This window comes from Falco naumanni, chromosome 19, assembly GCF_017639655.2.
Source record: "Falco naumanni isolate bFalNau1 chromosome 19, bFalNau1.pat, whole genome shotgun sequence".
NCBI classification, from domain to species: Eukaryota; Metazoa; Chordata; class Aves; order Falconiformes; family Falconidae; genus Falco; species Falco naumanni.
Genome location: NC_054072.1, coordinates 3,563,972 through 3,588,257, shown reverse-complemented (window position 1 = coordinate 3,588,257; position 24,286 = coordinate 3,563,972). Strand labels below are relative to the sequence as shown.

The following is a 24,286-nucleotide window of genomic DNA, read 5'->3' as shown; positions in this document are numbered from 1 at the left end:
ACGCACAGACGTGACGCACGCACGCACGCATAGACGTGGCGCTGAGTTTCGCGGGGGTGGGCAGGGAAGGGATTCCCCAGGGGGCGTGGCCAGATGGAAGGCGTGACCACGGCGGCTGAGGGGGCGTGGTTATGCATGAGGAGGCGTGGAGAAGGGCGAGGGGGCGTGGCCAGGGCGGCGCTGGGTTAATTCTTAGCGCGGCGGTGGGTGCGCAGCGCTGGGTGCGCAGCGCTGGTGGCTGTGGGTGGGTGTCTGGTGTCAACAGGCAGATACACCTCTGCAAACGGTCTATAAAGGTGTAAACAGACGTTTATAAAACAATACAATTTAAAAAAAAAGTGTGGTATGGTAGCACCTGTCATAAGTGTATATAAGTCATAAAAAAATGAATCTGGTTTGAAAATAGTCATCAAAAACAAGCAAAAAAAATATTTCCTCGCCTGGAAGAGGCTGGAAATCTGCTGGGGAAGCATGGAACCCTCCTGTGCGCTGCCGCTGAGCGGCAGCACAGCTTGTGCCCAGGCTGGGAATGGGAAAGAACAAGTTTATCCTGGCAACTATAATTTATTAATGACAGGAATAAGCTGGCAGAAGAGCTGGGGAGCTTTGCTGCTCATCAGCAGCTCACGGGGCGGCCCCGGGACCTGTTCCCGGCGGCAGGGAGGGCGGCCGGGCGCTTGGCCATGGATGCGTGTCCAGGTCTGGAGGGTGTTGTGGGAAGCTCTCGTGGGCTAAATGCTGTTTTTCCAGGGCTGAGCAATACGCTGGGTGATTTTGTAAGGTCCGAAATTGCTCCCCTGTGGTTGCTCTTCACCTGTGGGAGGGAAGGAGCCAGACCTGCTGGGCTGCTCTGGCTTCTCCACCGCTTCTCGTCCCCTCTGCCGCCACAAACTGCTGCGTTACAGGCTTCGCCTTCATCCCCTGGAGCCCAGCAGGAGAAAACTGGGACAAAACTGGGCATCCAGCCTGATGGCTGCTGCCGTTTTCTTCATGCCAGCTGGGTACCTGCTGCTGTCCTGTCTGTCTGGCCACCACATGCCCCTGTAGCCACTCCTTTGGGATGTCCCAGCTGGAAACGTCCCGTTCACGCTTTGCCTTCGGACGGTGTGAAGCCTGGAAGTGAAGGGGCATTGCAGCTCCGCCACGCATTTCACGGCAGCATCCAGAAATGCAAATTCCTGGCGTTTGAAAGCAACGGTCGCACTGGGCACACAGAACCCAGATGTGGCCAGGGTGAAGGAGGAGAGCTGGGATTGTCGGTCTGGTCCCTTATGAAAAGCAGATGTGACCGAGGAGCCTCATTGCTCTGCTCAGGATCCTCTGCAGGGCTTCTCTAGCTGGAGGGGAACGTGGAAGGCAGCGGATTTTCACACGAGTTCATTTTCTGCCGTGTTTCCTCTTCTTCTTTCGCTTCTCATACGAGAAACTTTCATCTTTGCCTCCTGAGCCACTGTTGGTTCTTCTCAAAAACACTCTGGCTTTTGCTTCCCCACTGGGCGCAGAGCCACCAGCGCACCCAGCTGTCCCCAAGGAGACCCCCTGAGCCCACACGCTGTGTTTCGCCTCTGGGTTCTGTGTATCGGATTTTTCATGACAACCTTTGAACACCAGGTTTTGCACACCGGGTTTTACACACCAGGTTTTGCACACCAGGTTTTGCATGCTGAGTTTTGCACACTGGATTTTGCAGGCCGGGTTTTGCACGCTTGATTTTGCACACTGGATTTTGCAGGGCGGGTTTTCATGCTGGGTTTTGCACACTGGATTTTGCAGGCCGGGTTTTGCACGCTTGGTTTTGCACACTGGGTTTTGCACACTGGGATTTGCACGCTGGGTGTTGCACGCTGGGTTTTCATGCTGGGTTTTGCACGCTGGATTTTTGCACGCTGGGTTTTACCACCAGATAACCAGGTGTGGTCAGGGCTATGCTTCCCGCCAGGGCTCACCGCAGCTGCTTTGCCACGTGCCGAGAACGAAGTTGCTTGTCTCCAGCGTATTTTTTCACATTAATTAAAGTGCTTTAATGAACTTCTCAGAGAGGCAACGTAGAAATATATTGACTAAGGCAAAGCAATGCATGGAGCCCCATGGAGCAAGGGCAGGGTGCCCAGGCAGGCCAGGGGAGGGGGCTTTGCTGGGGGTTGGAGGGAGGGCGGCAGCCACGCTGCACACGTACGGGGTTCCAAAACAGGCAAGACCTGGGATTTCTTTAGGATTTAAGCATCACAAACCCTGTCCGGGGGTGTATATCCCTGGTTAGTTTGGACCAGGGCAGAGCAGACAGTATTGAACTTGCAGGAAAAGCTGTGCTGGGCGTGCAAGTCATCCCTAGCACGGCTGGATGTGGCCTCAGGCAAAAAAGCAGGTGCTTTGGGGTGGCAAATGGTGCTGAGCTAATGACAGGACCTCCGAGGAGAAGGAGCTTTTAGACCTGCTCTTGCTTTGCAAGATGATAGCAGAACCCTCAGGGGCAGCCACGGGAGCTGGTGTCAGCACGAGGGAGCAAACCTGTCCCAGGGGCTCAACCCATGAAGGTGCTGAGCAGCTTGAGGAGCACGTCCCTTCAGGGCTTCACTCAGCAGGGTGGGCATTCAACCATCAGGCTGGTGGGACCCATCCTGACCTTGCAGGGGCTCCCACCGGCTGCACAGCTGAAACCCCAGCAGCCACGGGTCCCTTTCCAAGCTTAATTCAACCAAAAAATAGTTGCTGCAACTCGTGACTCCGGGGGGAACTGCTGCAGGGCAGCCGGTTCCCGATGCTGCCATCATCTGCAGAGACGAAGCCACATGTAGGAACATGTCAGCGGCGGCAAAAGCTTTGTGGAGGGGAAAAAAAATAATAATTAAAAAAAAAAACCACCAGTGCTGCCATCAAACCATGCAAACACAAAAGCTGTGCAAGGGGGGGGGGGGGGGAAGGGGGCAGTTGCTGGGGGCTGACGGTGGTTTTGGCATCACTGGCAATTTTGGCATCACCGGCAAGCTCAGGCCAGGGGTTGGCTTGAGCTGGGCTGGGTGTTTGAAATATTGAAAAATAAGCTGAAATCGAGAGCTGCCGATCAAACCTTTGCTGCCAGAGCCTGCAGGCGGCACAACATGGAGGCCTGGGAGGAATGCGCAAGTTGTTTTTGTGCGTGCTAATTATTTCCAGATGCATAAGCTTTGCAGCAACGGATTAAATATTAGTTGTTTGTGAATATATTTCGTTCCACCGTTAACGGGGTCACCGGTGGGACTGAACCCTTCCCCGCTGGCTGTTTGTTGCTTGCGCTGGTGAAGCGAGCCGGGATTCTGGCTCGGATGCTCCGTTGGGGAGCGTTTTGCGCAGGAGGAAGGTTTCCTCCAAGCACCAAATCCTGCTTTGTTTCGCAATTCGGGGGCAAGCTGGGATGAAGCCACGCCGCTCAAATCCTCGAGCTCACTCTGACTCGGCGCCCAGGGAAAGCAGCTTGATGGAGACCCATCAGGGCAGCCTGGCAGAGCTCGCTGGAGACGGCATTTGGGCATCAGCCATCTCCAAAGGAGAAACCGCCTCTAAGACACGTGCAGGTCGACCCTGACAGCCTGAGCAAGGTGTGTGCAGGGTGCCAGCCCCTATCTCAGGGGAGCACATCGCCTGCCCCACCGCACCCTCCCCAATATCAGCCCGCAGCGGGGCGAGCAGATAGGGAGCAGCTGGGGCGTGGGGCGCCTGTCCTCGCTGATCACAGCCGAGCACCTGGCGGATCACCCGGGTTTTTGGTCGGTGGGGGGGTGAAGGGGATGTAGAAGAGGAGGCAGGGCTGAGCTGCATCTCCCAGCTGGACTTTTCTTCTTGCGTTTTGGTGTTTATTTGTTAAAAACGCCCCTCTCCCCATTTCGGAGCCGACGTGCTGGCTGCGCTCGTTCTGGGGTGAATAAAGCTGATTTTGTCTTTGCTTGCACTGTAGCAGCAGGCTAGGGCTGCCCAGCAGCCACGGCCCCAGCTGCAGAGCCCTCATTCCATCCTTTTTTGCTCACCGCCTTTTGACCACCCAGCACCTTGCCCAGAAGAAATGAAGGTGAAGCCCATCAGCATTAAAGAATTTGACCAAGGCCACACGAGGAGTCAGTGGCAGAGCAGGATCATTTCCCCAGCTTTAAACACATCCCATGAATGACAAGCCAGGGTTTTCTCCCTCCTTTCCGCATCTAATTTTGCTGCCTGCTAGCAAAAAAAAAAAAAAAAAAGTATGCTGTACCCATAGCCAGCAAACCCCGTGGGGTCCTTTCAGCCTCCTCTTCCCAGTGCCACCAGTCAAGCCCGAAAGCCCCACCAGCATGTGCTGTGCCTTTCCCATTGTTTCCCCAGGGCTTCAAACCAGAAAGGCAAGTCGATGAAAAAATTCGGTCCAGGAAGTTATACAAAAGGCAGGTTTAATTATACACATTGGGTATTGCCTCTCCCTGTCCCATTAATCCATCGAGCCAGGTAATGGTAAATTAGGTCAGATTATGTGAGCGCTGAAATAAAACCCAGAGGCCAAATTCCTCGCATCCACACCTTTACCTCTGAGGTTGCATAAATGTTAATGGGCGCTGGATGTGTCTGACTCGCTTTGGTGGAGCTGCAACGCTGAGTTTTCAAATTCTGGCTGTTTTGGCTTAGGAATAACCCGGCAGCATCGTTAGAGCTCAATTCTCTCTCATTTACTTTGCATTCGTGCTCATGGCCCTCACCGGCATCAACTTAATGCACTGTGGTTGATCTGTTATGCATATGCTGGCTATGAAACAAATACCTGGGCAATCTGGAGTGCTGCTCTGGTGAATCAAGGCAAAAAGAGATGCTCGGAGTTTGTACCGCAGCGGGGATTAATGTTCTTGAATTTCCCATCCTGAGCTATTGGCACCTCGGTGCGCTCAGCGAGAGCTTAAAGCAGAGGATGCCTTACGCTGGTGTTATAAGTGGGTCAGTCCACCCTGAAGACAAAACAATGCTGTGGGCTGATTTTTATAGCATTTGCTATAGAGATAAAAAATAACTGGAATGCATCGGGTGTCCTAGCAGCTGCTGTTTCCCTCTGGCTGCTTTTTCCCAGCAGCATCGCAAAATGCACCCGGGTGGGCAGGAAAACCCAGGCTGGTGTCAGAGAGATCCTTTCCCAGGGCATCTTTGCAGGCTGATGCTGCCCTTGACCTAAGGACAGTTCTGGGGAGCGAGGGCCATGCTCATCGTTGAAAATTTATTTTAAGGCATTGAACATTTCCAAGGAGGGATGGGGCTGGGGGGGCGGGGGGAGGGCTGCTGGTGGTCAAGTGCCAGCGTGCCAGGAAGGGGCTGCATCCACACCACGCGGGGTGGGGAGCGTGCTGGGATGCGCTGCTCGCTGACCGCTGGCAATTCCCACGTGAAAACCATCCTTCCTCCAGCATAAGCATCTGGCACGCAAGCTAGCAAAAAAATAAAAAAAAAAAGGCTGTGGGGACATAAAGAAATAAGGTTGCAAGCATATTGCCCTTAACAACATACATTTGCTCTGATCCCTCCTGTAAAGTGAATGTTTTTCATGGTGCTGTAAGCGGGTGCCTTTTCCTTTCCATCATTAAAAATACAATTACCTGCTGCTGAATGGCTAAATTAAAAAAAAATAATAAATTTACAAAGTCTTGTCATTTACTGCTATGCGGCATTGTGCTGCTGGAGGTGAAGCAGTGCTCCCCTTCCTCACCCCCAGTCCAGCACCCCTGCCCGCAGCCCCGTGATGGTGGCAGCAGGTCGTGTAAAGGATAAAATAAAACCCACCCTAAACCAAGGTGTTGCTCAGCTGTTAGAGAACTTGTAATTTTGGAAAGCGGAGAAAAATAATAATTTAAAAAAAAAAAAAAAAAGACATCTATCCCACTGGATCTTGCTGATAAGCCACAGTTTCTGTGGTTCCCAGAAGGTGCCCACCTGCCAGCAGGACACTCCTGCCTTATCAGCGTGGGTGCAGCCACCCTGCCGGGCGAGGGGCTGCGATAAGCCCACCCGGGTGCCCCTAATCAGCTGCCCAGTGCCAGGCAGATGGCCCGGGGGCCACCGCCACCTTCTCTGGGCAGGGACATCCGACAGGCAGGAGCATTTTGCTGCGTTTTGCGGCTTGTTTCTCGTTCCTCAGCATTTTTCTGGCGGTGCCTTGTGGTTCTGCTGCTTACGAGCTGTCCCGCCGTGCAGAGGCCCCACGAAGAAGGTTACGTACCAGGGAGGACTCAGATCTGCGGGTCTGATTCATCGTTTTAGTTAGCTGCTCGCCGTGATGCAACGCGCGCGGGTTGCGGCGGGGTATTTTGCAGGGACTTGTCGGTCTATAAACAAGGGCAGTCTGCAGCCAGATCGTGCTTTTAGCCCCACTGAGGTGGTGCTAAGGACATTTTAGCTTTGTCCTTTGCTGCTTCTCTGCTGTGAGGGGGTTTGGGGCTCGTGGAGCCCCCGAGGGACCTGTTCAGCCCAGGGGAGCTCCGGCACGGGGATGGGATGCACCAAGCAGGGGTTGTGCCCTGTGAAGCAGCGAGGGAATCGTTGCACAAGACCGATTTGTTTCAAAGGGAGGTTTTGTAAGTTGAGTTGAATTCACGTGGTTGATGACCTGCGAGGGATGACTCTTATTTGCCAGGCAGGGATGGCAGGAAACCATCCCAGAGACACAGGCAGCTCCTTTTCAGGGGGGTGGGACGCGTGACGTGACAAAACCACGAGCCAGACCAGACTCCCCGCTTTCCCTCCCCAAACGATGAATAATTTTGTCCCTTCTTCGTGAACATGGGGAAAACGCGTAGCCCGTGCATCTCTGCTTTGGCATCTCTGGCCGCAGCAGCTCCCTGGTGGTGCAGGGCATGGAGCAGAAGCAGAAAGGGTTCCTCGTGTCAGCGCTCCTCCGGGTTAAAGTGTAACCTGTGCCAGCACCGTGTTTCGGGCTGATTCACACTATTTATCAGGGAGCAAGACCTAAGGCTGTAGGGGAAAAGGCTCACTGAGGCGAGTGACGGTGGGATTTCCCCCCCCTCCCCCCCCTGCCCTGCCAAAAGCACCAGCAGATCAGCTCTGCGGGGTGTTGTTTATGGGGTAGAAACCCTCGAGAAACTACACGGAGCAAGACTGGAAAGCGTTCCCCTTGGAGTTTCGATTCAGGCATTCCCTTGACCAAAGCTGCCTTTCAAAAAAGGATGGTTTTGGGCCGGTGTTTTGTTCTACATCTCGCCGTGCCTGCCGGAATCACGCCCGCTGCACGTGGTGCTCCAGCTCCCGCATGGCATCGAAGCTGGAGAACAGGGTGTCAACCCATCGGTGTCAACCCATCGGTGTCAACCCGTCCGTCGGCAGCACGTATTCGGTGTCATCCCTTTTGGAGGAAGCAAAGCTGCGATAACGTGGTGGCTCCTGCCAGGGCGGGGGTGGGGGGGTGGGGAAAGGGGGAAGAGATGGAGCGATTTAGCAATTTCTCTGCTCAGTTTTGTGCCGTTGAAGGACTTTTTCATACTCTCTGCTTTCCACAAGTTTCAGGACATTGATGACACCTGGTATGGTGGGACAGTGCGGCGGCTCGGACACGGCAGGACAGCGACCAGGTGTCCCCTCTGCCTCTCCCACCCACAAGTGCTGCTCCAGCTGCCACGACCCCCGCCAGATACCCCAAATCAACCAGGGGCGAGTCACGGGTGTGATTTTTTAATTGTTATTGTTATTTTTTCCAGCGGCGCCGCGTTCCCACCGAGCCTTCCCAGCGCAAAGAGGGGGCAGGAGGGAGGGCGGCAGCACATGCCTGTGCCCACCCTGGTGATGCTCCGCCGCAGCCCCTCTCTGGGTACCCGGACGGGCGGCGAGGATGGGAACACACCAGGCTCATCTCACCTCGTGCGTATTCATTTCACAGCAAACAGGAAAACCAAGTGCTTTATTTTTCTGCTTTTTTTTCGGGTTCTCGGAGGACGGGTTTCCTCCTCGCTTGCGGAGGCTCAAGCAGCAATAAATGGCTGTGCATTATCGCTGTGCATTATCACGGCGCTCCATGCAAACGGTTAACCTTGGTTCCAGGACACGCCACCTTCCCAGCAAGGTCGAATTCCAAATCATCCGTCAGGGCGGAATGAAATAAAGTCTCTTCCCACCGCCCTGGGCCACAAACACTTTGGCTCTATCTCTCTGAGCGTCCCGTTGAATTGGTCTGGGCTGGTTGCATGGTGGAATAGAGGGGATGGGGAGGGTTGGGGTTGTGGGGGTGTGTGGGGGGCTTGTTCCTCCTGAGGATGGGCCAGGATTCCCGGTAAGAACCTTTCGGGAAGGGCAGCAAGCTCTCCCAAGCCCTTCCATGAGGTTTTTCTCCCCATGCCGATGCTCAGACCCAGGGAGGTGGGTTGACGTGGTGCCTTGCCCCGCTGCGCCGGCCCTGGTTGGGGGGGTTGGTGAGAGCTGGAGCACCCCGAGAACCCCCAGACCTCTCCAAAATAACCCCTGTGGTGGGCAGAACTCCCCTCCCCCTCTCTGAGGCAATTGGGGCTGGGGGCGGCTGTGGCATCTTCTGTGGTCTGGGGAGTGTGGGTGCCCAGGGGTGACTGGGGGGGGCACAGGGTGTGTGGGTGCAGGGGGTGTGTGTGTGTCTGTGGGGGGGTGCAGGGGGTGTTTGGTTGTCTGTGGGAGACTGCAGGGGATAAGAGTGTGTGGGTGCATGCAACAACACCTGGGGGCTGTGTGTGGGTGCGTGGGGGTGTGTGTGTGTGCAACACCACCCGGGGGCTGCGTGTGTGTCTGTGGGTGTGCGTGTGTGTGCATGGTGTGTGTGTGTGTGCCTGTGTGTGCAACACCACCTGGGGGCTCTGTGTGTGTGGGGTCTGTGGGTGTACAGGGTGTGTGTGCAACAACACCTGGGGGCTGTGTGTGGGTGCCTGTGTGTGTGTGTGTGTGTGTGTGTGTGCAACACCACCCGGGGGCTGCGTGTGTGTCTGTGGGTGTGCGTGTGTGTGTGTGTGCATGGTGCGTGTGTGTGCCTGTGTGTGCAACACCACTTGGGGGCTCTGTGTGTGTGGGGTCTGTGGGTGTACAGGGGGTGTGTGCAACAACACCTGGGGGCTGCGTCTGTGGGTGTGCAGGGGCTGTGTGTGTGTGTGCGGTGTGTGTGCAGTGTGTGTAACAATGCCCAGGGGCTGTGTCTGTGTCTGTGGGTGCCTGTGGGTGTGCAGGGTGTGCGTGTGTGTGCAACAACACCCGGAGGCTCAGTGTGTGGGTGTCTGCGTGTGTGCCGGTGTGCGCAACATCACCTGGGGGCTGCATGTGTGTCTGTGGGTGTGCGTGGGGGTGTGTGTGTACAACAACACCCGGAGGCTCTGTGTGTGTGTGTGCAAGGTGTGTGTGTGCGTGCCTGTGTGTGCAACACCACCTGGGGGCTGTGCGTAGGGCTGTCTGCGGGTGTGCGGGGCGTGCGTGGGGGTGTCTGTGTGCACAGGGGGTGTGCGTGTGCAACAGCTCCCGGGGGCAGTGTGCCCGTGGGTGCCTGTGGGTGCCCGCGCCCGCGCCCCCGTGCCCACCCTCGCCCCCCCCTCCCCGCACGCCGCCGCGCACCGCCCCCCCTCCGCGCGGCCTGCAGGGGCGCCCACCCCTTCGGCCAACAGCCAATCGCAACTCCCCCTCCCGCCGTCCCTGCTCGCCCATTCGTCCGCGGCGCTGCCAATCGCTCTTCCCCTCCCGCCTCCCGCTACCCGCCGGCTGTGACGTCACGCCGGGGGGCCCCGCGCAGCAGCTCGCCATTGGCGGGCGCGGGGCGGGGCGGGGCGGGGCGCGGGCGCGGCTTTAAAACGGGGTCGGGGCGGCGCGCGAGCCCCGTGCCGCCCCCCCCCCCACCCCCGGAACCCCCGGTGTCCCCACCCCCGGTGCCACCTTCCCCCACCCCCCATCCCCCGTGCCCCCCCCCACCGCCGCCGCCGGGCGGATGGAGCTGAGCTGCGGAGTGGGGGGCAGCGCGGCCCCGGGGCCCGGCCCCGCCACTGCCGCCGCCCCCCCCGCGCCGCCCGTGGAGGAGTACGAGAGCCTGCCCAGCGGCGCCTCGCTCGGCACCCACATGGTGGCCGGGGCGGTGGCGGGCATCATGGAGCACACGGTCATGTACCCGGTGGACTCGGTTAAGGTGGGTCGGGGGTCGCCCCGCTGGCTGCGGGTCTCGGGGGGAGGCGTGCAGGGGGCACCGGGGGTGCGTGTGCGTGCACCGGGTACCGGGGGGTGCTGGTGCAAGCGGGAGGGTGCGCGGTGGTGCAAGGGGGGAGTGTGCAAGGGGTGTCGGGGTGCTAGTGCGGGGGAGGGTGGCGGGGTGTGGGGATGCAAGGGGGGGCGAGTGTGCAAGTGGGGGGGGGGCTGTGCAAGGCGTGTCGGGGTGCAAGGGGGGCGAGTGTGCAGGGGGTGTCGGGGTGCAAGTGGGGGGAGCGTGCGAGGGGTGTCGGGAGTGTGCAAGGGGGGGCGGGTGTGCGGGGGGTGTCACGCAAGGAGGGGGGGGCGGGTGTGCGGGGGGTGTCACGCAAGGAGGTGGGGGCGGGTGTGCGGGGGGTGTTGGGGTGCCCAGGGCTCCCGACCGGCCTCGCCGCCTCCCGCTGCGGCAAGCAAAGTCCTCGTGCTGGGGGGGACACTAGCAGCGTCACCCCCCAGCGTGGGGCTGAGCAGGACCCCCCCCCCCCCCAAGCTGTCAGCATCCCAGCCCGGGAGGGAAAAGCTGGTGGGATGGGGTGGTCTCCATCCACCCACCAGCACGGCCGTGAGTGGCACCAACTTGACCTTACGTGTGGCCCCGTGGCCGTGGTGGCTTTATGGGGGTCGGGGCTTCTAAAGGGGCTGCGGGTGGGCTGCTGGTGGTTGGGTTTTAATGCGGATGAGACTAATAATGCTGGAGACTAACGAGCTGTGCCCTGGAGAACGCAGGAGGGAAGGCTCCACGGTGGTAGGATGCATCATGAAGGGTATTTCTCCCTCTTGCCCTGCCAGCACGCTGCTTTGGTGGCCTGAAAAAAAAAGTTTTGGCAAAGCCACCCCCACCCCCCCCCCCCCCCCCCCTCAGTGCTGTGTTGCTGGTGCTGACAGATCCTCCGTGATCCGGGCTGCCAGCAGATGCTCTAATTTCTCCTCTTCTCAACGCAGGGTTCCCTGGCAGAGTAGGAAGAGGAGAGGAAATGCCTTCGCTTTGAGGCGCTGGAGGTCTTGCTGCGATATGTGCTCCGAGGGAATATTCCCTGCTTTTTTTTTTTTTTCCCCCCATTTTCCCTCCGGGTCTGGCTCGTAGGTCTGGGCAGCGGGGGTCCCCATGGGGTGCAGGGGTCCGTGGCCACCCCGGGTGCTGCCGCACCAGCTTCTTTCACAAACAAACCCGGTGTTTTCTGCCAAGTCACGGCCAGAGCAGCGTGTCGTCACTCCGGACTTTATGGTTGGTGTTGAAGAGGGCATTTCCTCCGCCGGGAAAGAGGGGAGGGAGAAAACGAAAGTTGTGCCTGGTTTCCCGGAGCGGGAGGTGCTTTGTAGGAAGGTGAAAGTACTGGTTTCACTGGACACTGGATGGATTCCCTGGTTGCTTCAGGGCTGGCAGCGCCTGTGCGGGGAGATTGCCAGAGCCGTGCCTTATGCTGGGACTAATCCTGCTCAGCAAACTGCTCGGAGGGCTCGGAAGCAGATAAAATACTCCAGCTGTTGGCTGGCTTCAGGGAAACCCCAGCGGAGCGCAGCCGGGGTCACATCGTCTGCTGGGGCAGAGCAGAATCCTCAGCTGCGGGCGCTGGGTCCTGCTCCGGCCACTTGCCGCTGAGCTGTGCCCCTTCTGCCCACCTGCTGACCCCAAAAAGGCAGCTTTTTTTGTCCTGGGAGTGACCAAAGGTTAATTAAACTTGTGAGAGCCTCTGTCTTCCACTTTGCCAGGGTCTCCTCGCACAGAAAAGCAGCACAGCTCCTTCCTTTGCCTGACTTGCTGGGTACTGGGGGCTTACTGGGACCAGTCACGGCTGCATGGAGCATGCAGGAGGTGTAGGCAGCTGGGGATGCTGCAGCAAGAGGCGTTTTGTTTCGGGCGCCCGGCTCGGTCAGTCGTGCTGTAGAGGAAATGTTTTGGTTCCGGCGAGTTATTTCCTCTGAAAGAGAAAGTGAAAGTGTTTGAATTTGGGAAATTGTTTGCTTCAGACACTTGCACAATTCCTGAGCTTGGCGAGGTCGGGGAGAGGCGGGCTGCGATGGTGGCGTCAAGGCAAGCGGCTAAGCTGGCGCCCGGGTGCACCGCGGTGTAGTAGCGCCCAGAGGATACCCCGGGGTGCTGTAGGTGCCCGCGGCGCAGCACACGCTGGGCGGTGAGGAGGGAGGGTGTAAATCCGCGATGCACGTGCCGCAACGCCTGGCTGCGACAGCCGTGCTGGACCTTAAGGCGTTGCTGGTTGTACCTGTGTTTTTGCTATTCCTTTAGAAAGGTACTACAGGTTGTATTTCCCTCCAGCTGGAGGCTCGTGTCTTGGCCTTCCCACCGTTTTCCTCCTGATGGTAAGGAGCCGTTTGTAGCTTCAGCCCTAACTACGCGGTGGGCTCTGTCTTATCCGTGTCTTGACACCGGCTTGAGCCGTAGGTGCTGGTGGCTCTCGGGGTGCTTAGGCTTGTTTTGTTTGGTAGATGCTGCAAACGCAGCGGTCCTGGCAAGCCTGACGTGTCTCCACGTTAATTTTAGAGATGGGCACGTCAAGGGCTTCTGGGGATCTGGAGGGGTCCCCTGGAGCCACCTCTTTTAAAGCCATTTGGGTTTTTATTTTTTCCGCAAGGCTGCTGGAGCTGGCAGCCCACGGCAGGTAAAGCGGCCACCTCGGGGACATGAGGAGCAGTTGGCCTCACCTGGGAGCTAATGTGGTGGGAAGCTGGAGAGGTGCTGGGCTCGAGCCTCCCTGCTTTGCCGTGGGTGGCAGTGGCACTGGTGACAAAGTCCTCGCTCCAGCCCTGACCTCGTTGCATCCCTTCTCCATGAAAACCTGAGCTGCTCAGGAGCTGGTGTGAGTTGGTTTTACCGTGTGTGTGTGTGTGGATTCCAATGGGACGGGAGGTCCCATGCTGGAGATCTGCCATACTGGGAGGAGAAACATCTAGCCTACATCTGTGGTGCTCCAGGGGGAGTGGAAGGGGAAGGAGGATGAGCGCGATGGGCTTGTTGGGAGGGATGGAGTGAGTGCTCCAGTGGCTCCAGCTGGGACACTCAACCCTGGGTGACCTGCCTTGGTGCAAGGACACTTTGGAGCATCTCTGCTTGTAACGACGGTGTTGGAAGCGCCCAAGTGCTCGGGTGGCAGGGCAGGTGAGCTGTTTTGCTGTGGGTGGTTTAGGCTTTGGGGTTAGGGACGCTTGCTTTGGCTTGGGTTTGGTGCTGGGAGGTTCTGCATCCACCCATCTCCGCAGAGGTCCGGGAGGAGCAGCTCCTCGTGTTTTGGCTGATAGTGTCAGGGTGCTGGAAAGTCACGGCTAACCTGTTCCACTGACCCTGTGCTCCCCTCCTGTGGTGGGTACCACACAGAGGGCGTTGCTTGTCCGGGGAGCTGCTCTAACTGAAAAAACCAGCCTAGCCTAAAAAAAAAAAAAAAAAAAAATTCAAATCTTGAGCATGGCATGGGTTGTGCAATAGCAAAGCCTTCTCCGGCCAGCAGGATCGGCCTGGGTTGCTGCAGAAACGCTGCTTATTTCCTGGTAGAAGCATATTGTGTTCTCCATGCCTTTTGTTAGCTTCAGGGAGAGCGGGCTGGCTGGCACATGAACGTGCAAGCTGAACTTTGAGAAAGCATGCTGTGTTCGGGGGGGGGGGGGCAAAAAAAACCAACAACCACAAACCAAAAAAACACAACACAAAGGCAAATTACATCTGAACTTGTTTGTACAGCGGCGTGTCAAATCGGTGACCCTTTGCAAGACTACGCAGGGCTAGAGACCTGGCTCTTGTTAATAAATTCTAGCTAGAAAACGAGCCTGGATGAGTCCTGTGCTCCCAGCCGTGGGAGGGCTGGGTGCTGTCCCCCTGAGAGCACCCATAAAATCAGTGCTGGTAACCTGGTGGACCTGAGGCTGTGACTTCTGGTGGAGTTTCTGATGCTCAAGCTGGAACCAGGGCTACCAGCGCGGTTTCAGTGCGTTCTTGCCTTATGCAATGAGGATTAATCTTAGTAGGTGGAGAAGTATTTCTTGGCTGGTTAACAGCGGAGGGGGGGGAGGCTTCTGGAGGAGTTGGCTGGCTTCAGGTAGGTGGCAAGGGATGGGGGGGTGGGGGAGGACTGCATAGCAAATCATAATCATTCACGCCACGCTAAGCATAGCTGGGATGAGAGGGAGCTGAACCTGTTTTCAGCTCCGTCCCCCTTGCGTTGCAGCGGCCGCACGGGAGATCTCGCTGTGGGTCGCTCCTGGGGCTGTTTGTCTCCATGGTTTTAATGAAAGGTCTGAGCTTGCGGACCTGCCAGCGATGCAAAGCGCAGTGAGTGGGCTAGGTGGGTGCAACACACGCTTACCGCCCGCTCAGGGGTACGGTCCGAGCGTTTGGACCCCTCTGGAGTGGCTCAGGTGGTCAGCGGAAAAATAAAAATGGATAGTTATCCGTTCTGATGTGAGAGCAGCTCGGTCGGGACGGGGATGCCCGGGGTTAGCTTCCAGTAGCACAGCACCACCCGCTTCGCTCCTGCACATGCCAGGCTGGCAGTTTATTGCTTTACAGGAGCACTTATCCCCGATTACCTTTCTGATGAGATGCTGCTGCTGCCTGCTTAAATTATACCATCTGCTTCGAAGGCATCCGGGCGATCGAGCGGGGTGAGATCGGGATCTCCAAGGGTCAGCCCCGGAGGCTGAAGCAATGCCTTCAAGTTAAAACTAGCAGAGCAAAAAAAAAGAAAAACAACCGACCAAAACCCCAGCTGGATGCGACCAGCTCGGCGGCAGTGGGTCATGCTGAGTCACGCTGGCGGTGGAGCGGCTGCCGGGAGTTTCTCCAGGGCATCGTGAAATCCAGCCCCTCCTGATGAGCATCTGCAGGACGGGAAGGTGCAGAGACCCTTGGTGGGGTTGCAGGACCCTTACACCCACTCGCTGACGGCAGAGAGCCAGGTTTAAAACCTGTTTTTAAATTCCAAGGTCATTCAGTGCTGTTGCTGCCCTTGCAGGAGGATTTTTTCCTGGGCTTTTGGGGTGATCTCTGGTGCTGTGTGTAGGTTACAATGCGGTGCTCTGAAGCAGGAGCTTTGCTTGAGGCCACCAAAAACCCTGTGGTAGGGTGATGCCTTGTCATGAACACCGGCCAGTGCTTAAAAGTTTGAAGTTCAGCTAGCTGCTTGACTAAGTCGCTTTGCAAATATAATACCTGTGTGATTTTTTTTTTTAGAATATTTACTACAGATGCGCCAATTTGTTTGGCTCAGCCTCGTGTATTGCTTTGCTGCTTTCGTAGCTTGGTTTTGGTACGTTGGGTCGGAGTCCTGGAATTCAGCTCTGATCTCTTCCTTGGTTCTCCAAGTGTGTAAGTGCTCTTCAGCTTCCACAAACTAGAGCGGTTTGGAGAATCAAAGGTCCAAACCTGAAGCGTTTTTATTGGCTTCACCTTGCCTGGAAGCGTAGCTGTAGCGTTGCCTCCTGGTTAATTACTGCAGTCAGTTGATAAGCTTGAAGGGACGTGTCCCGATGAGGAAGCGTGGAGGTGGCGACACCAGCTCTTGCATTTTCCAGGGCCGTTGAACCTCTGCTGAGGACAGAGCCGCTCATGCTGCTGAATCCTTTGGGGGAAACTGATGTGACAGTGGGGTGTCCCAGCCGCTGGGGTGGAAGGCATCCTTCCCATCAAATCCCCATGGCCCCTTAATTGCAGTTCTCCAGCTTCTCCTTGAAAGAGCGTTAATTGGCTGGATGGAGCCTGGTGCAGGTTGCTAAATGCCGATTCCTGTGGCTGTGTCCATTCCCAGGAGCCTTCTGTTTACATTTTGAGACGTGCTACAACCAAAGGCTGCGTCCCTTCAGACTGGTTTCGGTGTGGTGGGGTGTATCAGGCATGTTGCAGGGCAGCAGGAGCATCCCTTTGCATCTTGATGCTCTGATGTGCTTGCTCCTGCTGGGGTGCCTGCAGAAGTTTAAGCCCTGCCGGTGTCTCTCCCCTTGCTGGTGGGAGGTGGCTGGGGTCTCTGCCTTGCAAACACCCATGGCAGGCCGGCAGCGTTGCTGCTGCGCCACAGCATCAGCCTGCCGAAGCCTGAAACGAGCTAAAAGTACTAATTTTTCCCACGGTGCATAATTAAGTGATGGCAGGGAGTTTAATGAGGTGCTTTGGGTGCCAGGAGCTTAGCTGGCTTCAGCAACCTGGGGAAGAAAAGCCCATCGAGGGCTGGAACGAAGGCGCGGATGAAACCACCTGGCCGAGGCAGGGCCACCCTCTGGGTGGCTGCAGGAGGACGGGGTGGCCTTTGCCTCCCCGACGGGTCGGGGTGGGGGGTTGTTGTGGGTTGCCCCATTTTCTCAGCTTGCCCTTCTAGGAAACCTGTTCCCCCATGGGGCTCGCCGGGTGTCACGAGCAGCTGCAGGAGGAACAAGCCGGGGCAGAGCGCCGGCGGTGTTGTAAGCAAGGAGCAATTAAAAGACCTAACTGTATTTCTTCACCCCGTCTTTTGAACAACTGCGCTCGCTTAATTCCCTGTACTTTCCGTGCATAAACCAGAGCAGAGGTTACGCTTCCCTCCGCCGAGCGCTTGTCTGAGCAGCCTCGTAACGTTTTGGTGTTGCAATGGATTTAACCTGGCTGGTCAGGCAGGGATGCGTGGATGAGCAGTGCTGTGGCATGGGTGCGACCGGGGACTGAATTACTGACTCCACTAACGATCTTGGAAGACTTGTAGCTCTTCGACGTGTGCTTGTTGGGTGGAAGACTGGTAGCTGAGGTCTCTCCCTTGGTGTGCTTTGTTGCAGACGAGGATGCAGAGCTTGCAGCCGGACCCCAAAGCCCAGTACAGGAGCGTGTACGAAGCTCTGAAGAAGATTGTCCTTACAGAGGGTTTCTGGAGGCCTTTACGTGGGATTAATGTCACCATGCTGGGGGCTGGCCCTGCCCACGCCATGTACTTTGCCTGCTATGAGAAAATGAAAAAGTCTCTGAGTGATACTATCCAGCATGGAGGGAACAGCCACTTGGCCAATGGTATATTTTGCTTTTTGCACACACAAAAAAAAAAAACCCAACCCACCCACTTGCAGTTAACAGCATGTCCCTTGCTTCATTGCTTAGCCTGCCATCGTTCACCGTGCTCTGCTCCTGGAAGAAGCTGCTGTAGGCACCGTAGATGCCTGTACGGGAGGATGCAGGATGCGACCATACCCCGGGTCTCGCAGGTCCCGGCACTCCCGGAGCAGTGGGGGGAGGCAAGTGTGGCACCTGCCTTCCAGCCGAGTGCTTGACACTAGCCACCGTGCTCCTCCAAAACCTGTCTTAGGGCTACTGATTGCTTGGTAGGTCCCTCTTGCAGTCAGCAGCAGAGAAACCCCTCCTGACCTGAAGCCTCTGATGGCTCTGCACACCCCCCAAAGTCTTCATCCAACCTAGATTTCTGCACTGCTCTTTAATCTCAAATTATTCCAGCCCAGGTTATCAATACACTGGGTGAGAATTGTTCAGCTGCAGCCACAGGCATCATCTAAACCTCTCGAGATTTAAATACAGGTTGCTCCAGCTGTCTCCCTTGGAGCTCCAGCACGGCGAAGTGCGCTGCGTTCCCTGTGTGCTTGCATGCTTTGCTACAGATTTTGCTTCTACAAGGAAGGCTTGTGCTTTTCGGTCCAGCAGTGCGGCTGTGACAGCAGAAACCCTCTCGCTGAGCAGCTGGGGTGCTACAAAAGGGGTTGGTCAGAAGACGTTTCTGCCTGGTCCTTGCCATGATGTGACAGTAGGAATCTGCCGTGGCAGTCACTTGGCTTGACTCGCTTGACTTGACTCAACCCACTCAGTTAAGGGTATATAATATCTTCCTGGCTTGCTGCTTTTTGCTAGTTATATGCTTCCTATGCTTGCCTTTCAAGTAGCTACAGGCTTTGGTACCAGCGGGGAAACCGAAGCGCCGTGTTAATGAGAAATGACCGAAAGCCATTCGGGCAAGAGAGAATTTGCGATGGAAACCTACATCAAAGGAGAAGGTGTGGCTCCAGAGGCCCGTCCTAGAGCCAACTGCAGGATCGTTAAGGGCTGGCTGGATGTTTGCAGAATCCGTGCAATTAGTGTTTTAAAACTAGACTGAGTAAACGGATGAAAATGCCTAATTATGGATGCGCTGAGCCAGTCCTAAGCGCTGCTGGTTTCTCAGCCCGGCGCAGGCTGAGCGAAGCCGGTGGTGTCTTGCACAGGCAAAAGCTTGCGAGGTGGTGGAGGGAACAGCCGTGAGCACATCCCGGCTTCTGCCAAGCTGCTCTGGGTGGGTTTTTCCACACTGGGAATAGTGGTGTGTTGCTGGCTGCTTCCTTGGGCTCGCTGTGACGCACAGCTCCCCACGCAGTGGTACCCAGGTGCTCGGTGGCTTCTGAATCTTTTCTTATTTTTTTTTTTGAAGGATGCTCTTGTGTCTTGCAGGGATAGCAGGGAGCGTGGCCACGCTGCTCCACGACGCAGTGATGAATCCCGCTGAAGGTAATGCCCTGTGCTGTTGGGGGAAGCGCTGCACCCCCTTAGCCTGGGGGGGCACTGGGGACCCTGCAGCATCTCAGCAGCTTAAGCCCTTTGCTTTAGTGACTCTGCCCAGTTTTTGGTGAGCTCAGGCCGTTGTAAAGGGTTAAATTCTGCCTGGTTGTTTTCCCTTGCTTGCCGAGGGGTTGCACAGCATCCGTGTGGTGTATAGTGACTTTCCAGGAAAACTGGTGTCGCCTTTAGCACGAGGCTGTTGCTACTCTGCTAGTGTGTATTTACTGAAGCGGCTGCATCTTTTTTTGAAGCTGGGGGCTACCCAAACAAAACCGAGCTCAATCATGTTGCTAGACCAGTGCAGCAGCCGGTGGGACTGTTGTGTAGCCTTCCCGGGCAGGCAGAGACTGGCACGAAGAGGACTGATGAAGTGCAGCTAAAATGAAGACAATTAGCTGGACTGCCAGCTCTTCAGTGTTAATGCGTTGTGCTTCTGAGCTGGCCCCAAGTCAGGTTTTTCCCGAAGGAAAAAAAAAAATGTCTCCAGTGTTTCAAATCCTTTTAATCATATCCCGGTTAAGTGAATTAAATTGGACTTTTAAAGTCAGTGCAAGTTGTTCCACTTCAGGACTTGGGGTTGTAGGTGGGGTCTGTTACTTCCCAGGTGACCTCTGGTTGTTGAATCCCCTTTCTGCCCTTGTCCTCTTGGAACGTCAGTGTTTCAGCGCGACGGGATACCTCCGAGGGTCCTTGTCGGTCTGTCTTAATGCCTTTCTAGCTAGAGCTAAAGATTCCTTAATTAAGCTGGAGGAGCGCGTTAGCCCCTGGAAGTGGAGGGCTGTTGAAGTGGGGCTGAGCCCTGACCCGCCTCCTTCGCTTGTTGAGTTTTTGGGGGGCACTGGGGGGGCTGGGGGGAAGCGGAGGATGGACGCAGCCTGGGGATAAGGGGCTCGTGGCTACAGAAATGCCCGGCGTCTGCCGCAGCCGTGCGGGTTTGGAAGGGGGGAGGTCAGGGCTGGGTGGTTGGGACTGGGAGCAGGGCGTTGTGATGGCCGGGAGAGATGTGCCTCAGCTAATTCTGTGTTTCCTTGTGTCTGTCCCCCCCCCCCGGTGCTGCCTGCCCTGCCCTCGCCCCCTGCGACCACCGCCTGGACCAGTGGTGAAGCAGCGGATGCAGATGTTCAACTCCCCCTACAAGTCCGTCCTGGCGTGCGTGAGGACAGTGCAGAAGGTGGAGGGGTTCGGTGCCTTCTACCGCAGCTACACCACCCAGCTCACCATGAACGTCCCCTTCCAGGCCATTCACTTCATCACCTACGAATTCATGCAGGAGCAGATCAACCCGCGCCGGGAGTATAACCCTCGCTCCCACATCGTCTCCGGTGCTGTGGCGGGGGCGGTGGCTGCCGCTGCCACCACTCCTCTGGATGTCTGCAAGACCTTGCTCAACACCCAGGAGAACATGGCCTTGAGCTCTGTGAACATCAGCGGGCATCTCTCGGGCATGGTGAACGCCTTCAAGACTGTCTATCAGCTGGGGGGCGTTTCGGGGTATTTCAGGGGGGTGCAGGCACGTGTCATTTACCAGATGCCTTCGACGGCCATCGCCTGGTCGGTGTATGAATTCTTCAAGTACTTTCTCACCAAGCACAAGCTGGAAAAAAGAACCTCCTTGTGAAGGACTGCCCGAGTGTGAGCGCCAGCCCCCGTGTCCCTGTCCCCCCCCGTGTCCCCACCTGCCAGCCCTGGGTCTCCGCTAGGGAACACGCCAGCTTTCTGGTGGAGTCACAGCTGACCTCCACTTCTCCCTCCCCAGGGGTTAAAGTGGTCCTCGGCCACCTGTTCCCCTCCTCGCTTAAACCATAAGATAGTTTATAAAGACTTATAATAATATATATATTTAATAACTTTATTTTGGAGAAGTGAATCTGCTAACTGATATTTTTCTCTGAATAAGTTTGAAGACGTAGTTTACTCCTCACCAGGCAGCTTAGGTTATATAGCCTAGGCTGTTTGGTTTTTTGGTTTTTTTTTTTTATGGCAAAGAAGCAAAATATCCTGTCACAGAACTTTTTATATAAATATAAAATAGATGGATAATGTTTATCCTTTATTTTTCTATGTAGGCATTTGGATTGTTTTTTAAAAATACTATTACAGCTAGATGCTAAGCTGTTTAAAAAGGGCAAAATTCTTCCATCCTGTGTAAGGAGGACACAAAAGCATTTATTTTTATAGCCAGATTGGCTTTAATGATACAGCATTTAGCCTCCGAACGGTGGCCAGGATTCTCATGTGGGTGTCAGAGGTACTTGGTGGCCCTTTGAGACTTGCTGGGATGGAGGGGAGAAGGAACAGGAGCTGCAGGGCACCAAGGAGGGGCACCCCAAAGTACCTGGTTACTTTGCAGGAGAGGGGGAAACTAACAATTTCATTTTTTACAAGGAGACTCTTAAAAAAAAATAGATTGTAAAGAATAGTGTGTGGGGGGGTTTGCAAACAATTTTTTTTAAAGGTACATTTTTTATGGTGTGTGATCGCTGAACAGCCTTCATCCTCCCTTAATTTATTCATACTTGTTTCTCACGAAGGCCCTGATCCCACCACCGTGCGCATCTCTCCGGCTGGTGGGGTCGAAGTGGGGTGCACGGAGTCACTCAGAGTCACAAGGGTCTCATCCTGGCAGCAGCAGGCAGCGACAGCCTTGGGCATGGCTTACCTGCAGAGGGAAAGCCACCTCCCAGCACCTGTTTGACAATAAGCTGCTGCTCATCAAGAGAGGGGAGTAAAAAAAAAAACAACCAACTAACCTAGAGAGGCTCCTAAAAATTTGGCTTCGCTGCTGTGGGATGCTGAGCTCCGTGGTGGCCAGCAAAGCTGTGCCTGCTGGGGCAGGGTGACAGCCTTGCTCCGTGCCCTGCTCCTTGGAAATGGCTCTTCCAAACCAAAACCCCCATCCTTTAGCCTGTGACTTGGGTTCTCAGTGGCCCCTGAGGGATTTTTAGGAGCCTGGATGCGTAAATACAAGTTACAGGACACAAAGTGGCACGTTTCCATCCTCCCTGGGAACTTGCCCTGCCAGCAGCGGCTGATGCCTTGAGCTGATGCCGTCGCCTTACTGCTGTGCACGGTGCAGCTTGTGGAGATGTGGCTTCAGCCAGATTTTGGGCTGGCACGTGTCACTGGAGGGGTCCTGTCAGCCAGGTGCCCTGTATGGGATGACACTAAGCAGAGCTAATCCTTTTGCTCTGTTCTTTGGAGAAGGTGAATCAAAGAGCACCTCTGGGTGGTGTTTGCATGTGCCTTGTGTAAATTAACCTTGTACCACTGGTAATGGTGAAATGGAGCTTCTTGATGCCTTTTTGTCACTTAAACTGAATGAATCACTGTGTCAAATGCACCCTGTGTCTTAAAAGTGTGGAAATTGGAAGCTTGGGGCTGCTGGTCTCAGTGGTGCAGCTGGAGAAAGTCCCCGGGGCTGGAGGTCTCGGAGCCATCCGTTAGCCTTGGATACCTTTTTTTTTTTTGTTTTCTCTATTGACTTGAGCAACTGGAGGAGTCACTAACAGGTACCAGAACTGCACATAATATTTCCATCAGAGATGGGCATAAAAACTCTTAGAGGAAAATTTTGGGTCACTTTTAATATTCAAAGAGGCAAACTGTAGCATAACGTGGAAGGCGACGGCTTTCGGTGTGACTTCAGTAGTGAGGAGTCACAGCGAGACGTCCCCAGGGCATCATCCTCTTCCTCTGGCTGCTTAGCTTTAATGTTTCTGACTTCACCCTGGCTGTTCTGGGAGAGCTTCATCTCCCATTTGGAGTAACCTGTGAGTAGCTGGGAGATGAAGGCTGGACTTGCCCAGGGACGGAGCCTGTGGAGTGACTGGGAGGGTGGTCGCGGCTTTGGCTGGCTGAGCATCCTCCTTGGAGGGGGGAGCTGGCACCCATCCCGTTCGGGCTGCTAGCCAGAGCGTGCCCCGGAGCCTCCTGAGTGCTGAGCACAAATATCAGCCAGGTTTTCTCGGGAGCTTGCTCTGCCCCGAGCGGGTGAGGAGCACTTGCAGGTTTTTAGAGCTCTTAACGGATCGCCCCGGCTATCCGATAAAACCAGACTTCCCATTCTGCAGCTGGGAGCGTGCCTGGCCGCTCTCATAATTGCAGAGGTCTCTGGGATGTTTAATTAAAATGTTTCCTGCTGTACGTAACGCTGGATCCCCAGGTGAAAGCCCCTTCACCAAAGCCCTTCTCATCTCTGCTAGGTTTGCATTGGGAAGTTTTGCTGCGAGTGTGATGTTTTATTTTAACCTGGGATGTGAAACATGTACTGCTGCTTTGTCTGCAACGAACGCACATATTATTTAAAGGGGGAGGATGAATAACTTTGTCCGCAGTTCTTAATTTTTATTTTATTTTGCCTGCCTTGGAGTTTAATGTGTTTCCTTAAATGTATATTTAACAATGCAGGAGTTCGTTTGTGAAATGCTGCTACAGTTGTATCACTGGAGCTCAAGGAAATAAAATATTCTGATTTTTGTCCTTTTAGGCCCATGCTTGTGCCTTTCCTCAGCTGGGGGCTGTGCGGGGAGGGTGTCACGGGCTCGGGCTGATCTCTGGAGGAGTGGTGCCTTCTAGTGTTCCCCGAACACTTGGCAGGCTCAGCACCTGGCAGCAGCACCTTGCCAGCCAAGCTGGATAAAGCCCTTTGTCATCACGCTGGAGGAAGAAAAACACCCCTGGGAGGGGTTGCACAGCCTGGCAGGAGCTGACATCTGTACTGTGGGCTTGTTGCTCCTCTAGGAGCCGCTGAAGGATTTTAAAACATTGTCCTCTTGGCTTCTGAGATTTGCAAAGCAAACCTGCTGCCTGCGGCTTGCTCAGCAGCAAAGCAAATGCCCAAATTGCAATTTCTGTCTTCCCCCCCCGGAAGAAAGTGCATGGGGTGAAAGCCCTGGGGAGCTGCTCATCTGCTGAGATTTCAATATTTGCTGCGTAACTTGAAGAGGAAAAACTACCCCAGAGGATATCAAGCTGCTTTAGATCTTGTTTTCCCCTTAAAGAAAAAGGAGAAGGTGGTGGTGCAATTTCGGCGCAGGGCTGAGCAGCATCAGGTTCATCTGAGCTTACTGAGCTGTCCCCAGGGCTTGGCTACGGTGGGCTCTAAGGGGGCAACCCCCCCCCCAAAAAAAAAAACAAACAAAACCCAAGTCTTAACTAAAATGTTCCAATTATAAAATCTCTGGCGTGGAGTGACTGTTTCAGCTCTGGCTGGAAAATGTTTCTGGCCCCGAGGTGGCTCCAGGTGGGGATTTGGGTTTCCAGCTTCGTGTCCGATGGAGGTGGCTTTGCTGGTGAGGATGCCAAATCAACCGTGCTGTTGCCATTGTGGCCACGGGGGTGGGCGCTCAGGGGGTCTGTAAGCAGAGGGGCATCACTGCGGGGTGGGTGAGGGGTGTCCTGGGGTGAGGGGTGCCCCAGCAGCCTGCTTGGTACCACGGGCTTTGCCAAGGCTTGGCCACCTGGATAAGCAGAGGGAATTCCTGAATTCCTTGCCTCTTTGGGGCCAGAAATTGTTAGGGGGTTTTGGGTCAAAGTTGGGTCTTTTTGGTCTATCCAAAGTCCACCAAACCTTATTTCTAAATTAGAGAACCACAGGCTGGTGAGGTGGGA

General features: G+C 55.5%; 1 protein-coding gene and 1 long non-coding RNA gene across 5 annotated transcripts; both read left to right on the top strand.

Moving 5' to 3' along the window:
- The first annotated feature begins 7,399 nt into the window (after nucleotides 1–7,399).
- On the top strand, nucleotides 7,400–8,126 carry LOC121099243. Its single transcript, XR_005831433.1, has 2 exons — nucleotides 7,400–7,568; nucleotides 7,695–8,126. It is a non-coding gene; the product is annotated as an uncharacterized LOC121099243 (long non-coding RNA).
- A 1,814-nt stretch (nucleotides 8,127–9,940) lies between these two features.
- On the top strand, nucleotides 9,941–23,155 carry SLC25A37 (solute carrier family 25 member 37). 4 transcript variants are annotated; one of them, XM_040617927.1, is made up of 5 exons: nucleotides 10,015–10,117; nucleotides 11,116–11,398; nucleotides 16,921–17,149; nucleotides 18,569–18,625; nucleotides 19,774–23,155. In XM_040617927.1, the coding sequence occupies exons 2-5, from the start codon at nucleotides 11,279–11,281 to the stop codon at nucleotides 20,292–20,294; spliced, it is 927 nt and encodes a 308-aa protein (XP_040473861.1). In that variant the 5' UTR covers nucleotides 10,015–10,117; nucleotides 11,116–11,278; the 3' UTR covers nucleotides 20,295–23,155. The 4 variants fall into 4 exon arrangements, with proteins under 4 accessions (XP_040473860.1, XP_040473861.1, XP_040473863.1 ...); XM_040617926.1 differs by lacking the exon at nucleotides 11,116–11,398 and having other exon boundaries at nucleotides 9,941–10,117; XM_040617929.1 differs by lacking the exons at nucleotides 10,015–10,117; nucleotides 11,116–11,398 and adding an exon at nucleotides 14,277–15,078.
- The last annotated feature ends 1,131 nt before the right edge of the window (nucleotides 23,156–24,286 follow it).

Coding starts and splice junctions, on each gene's coding strand:
- SLC25A37 (XM_040617927.1), top strand. CDS start 11,279: ATGGGGTGCAGGGGTCCGTGGCCACCCCGGGTGCTGCCGCACCAGCTT. Junction 11,399..16,920: donor TCGTCACTCCGGACTTTATG/GTTGGTGTTGAA, acceptor GCTTTGTTGCAG/ACGAGGATGCAGAGCTTGCA. Junction 17,150..18,568: donor GAACAGCCACTTGGCCAATG/GTATATTTTGCT, acceptor TGTGTCTTGCAG/GGATAGCAGGGAGCGTGGCC.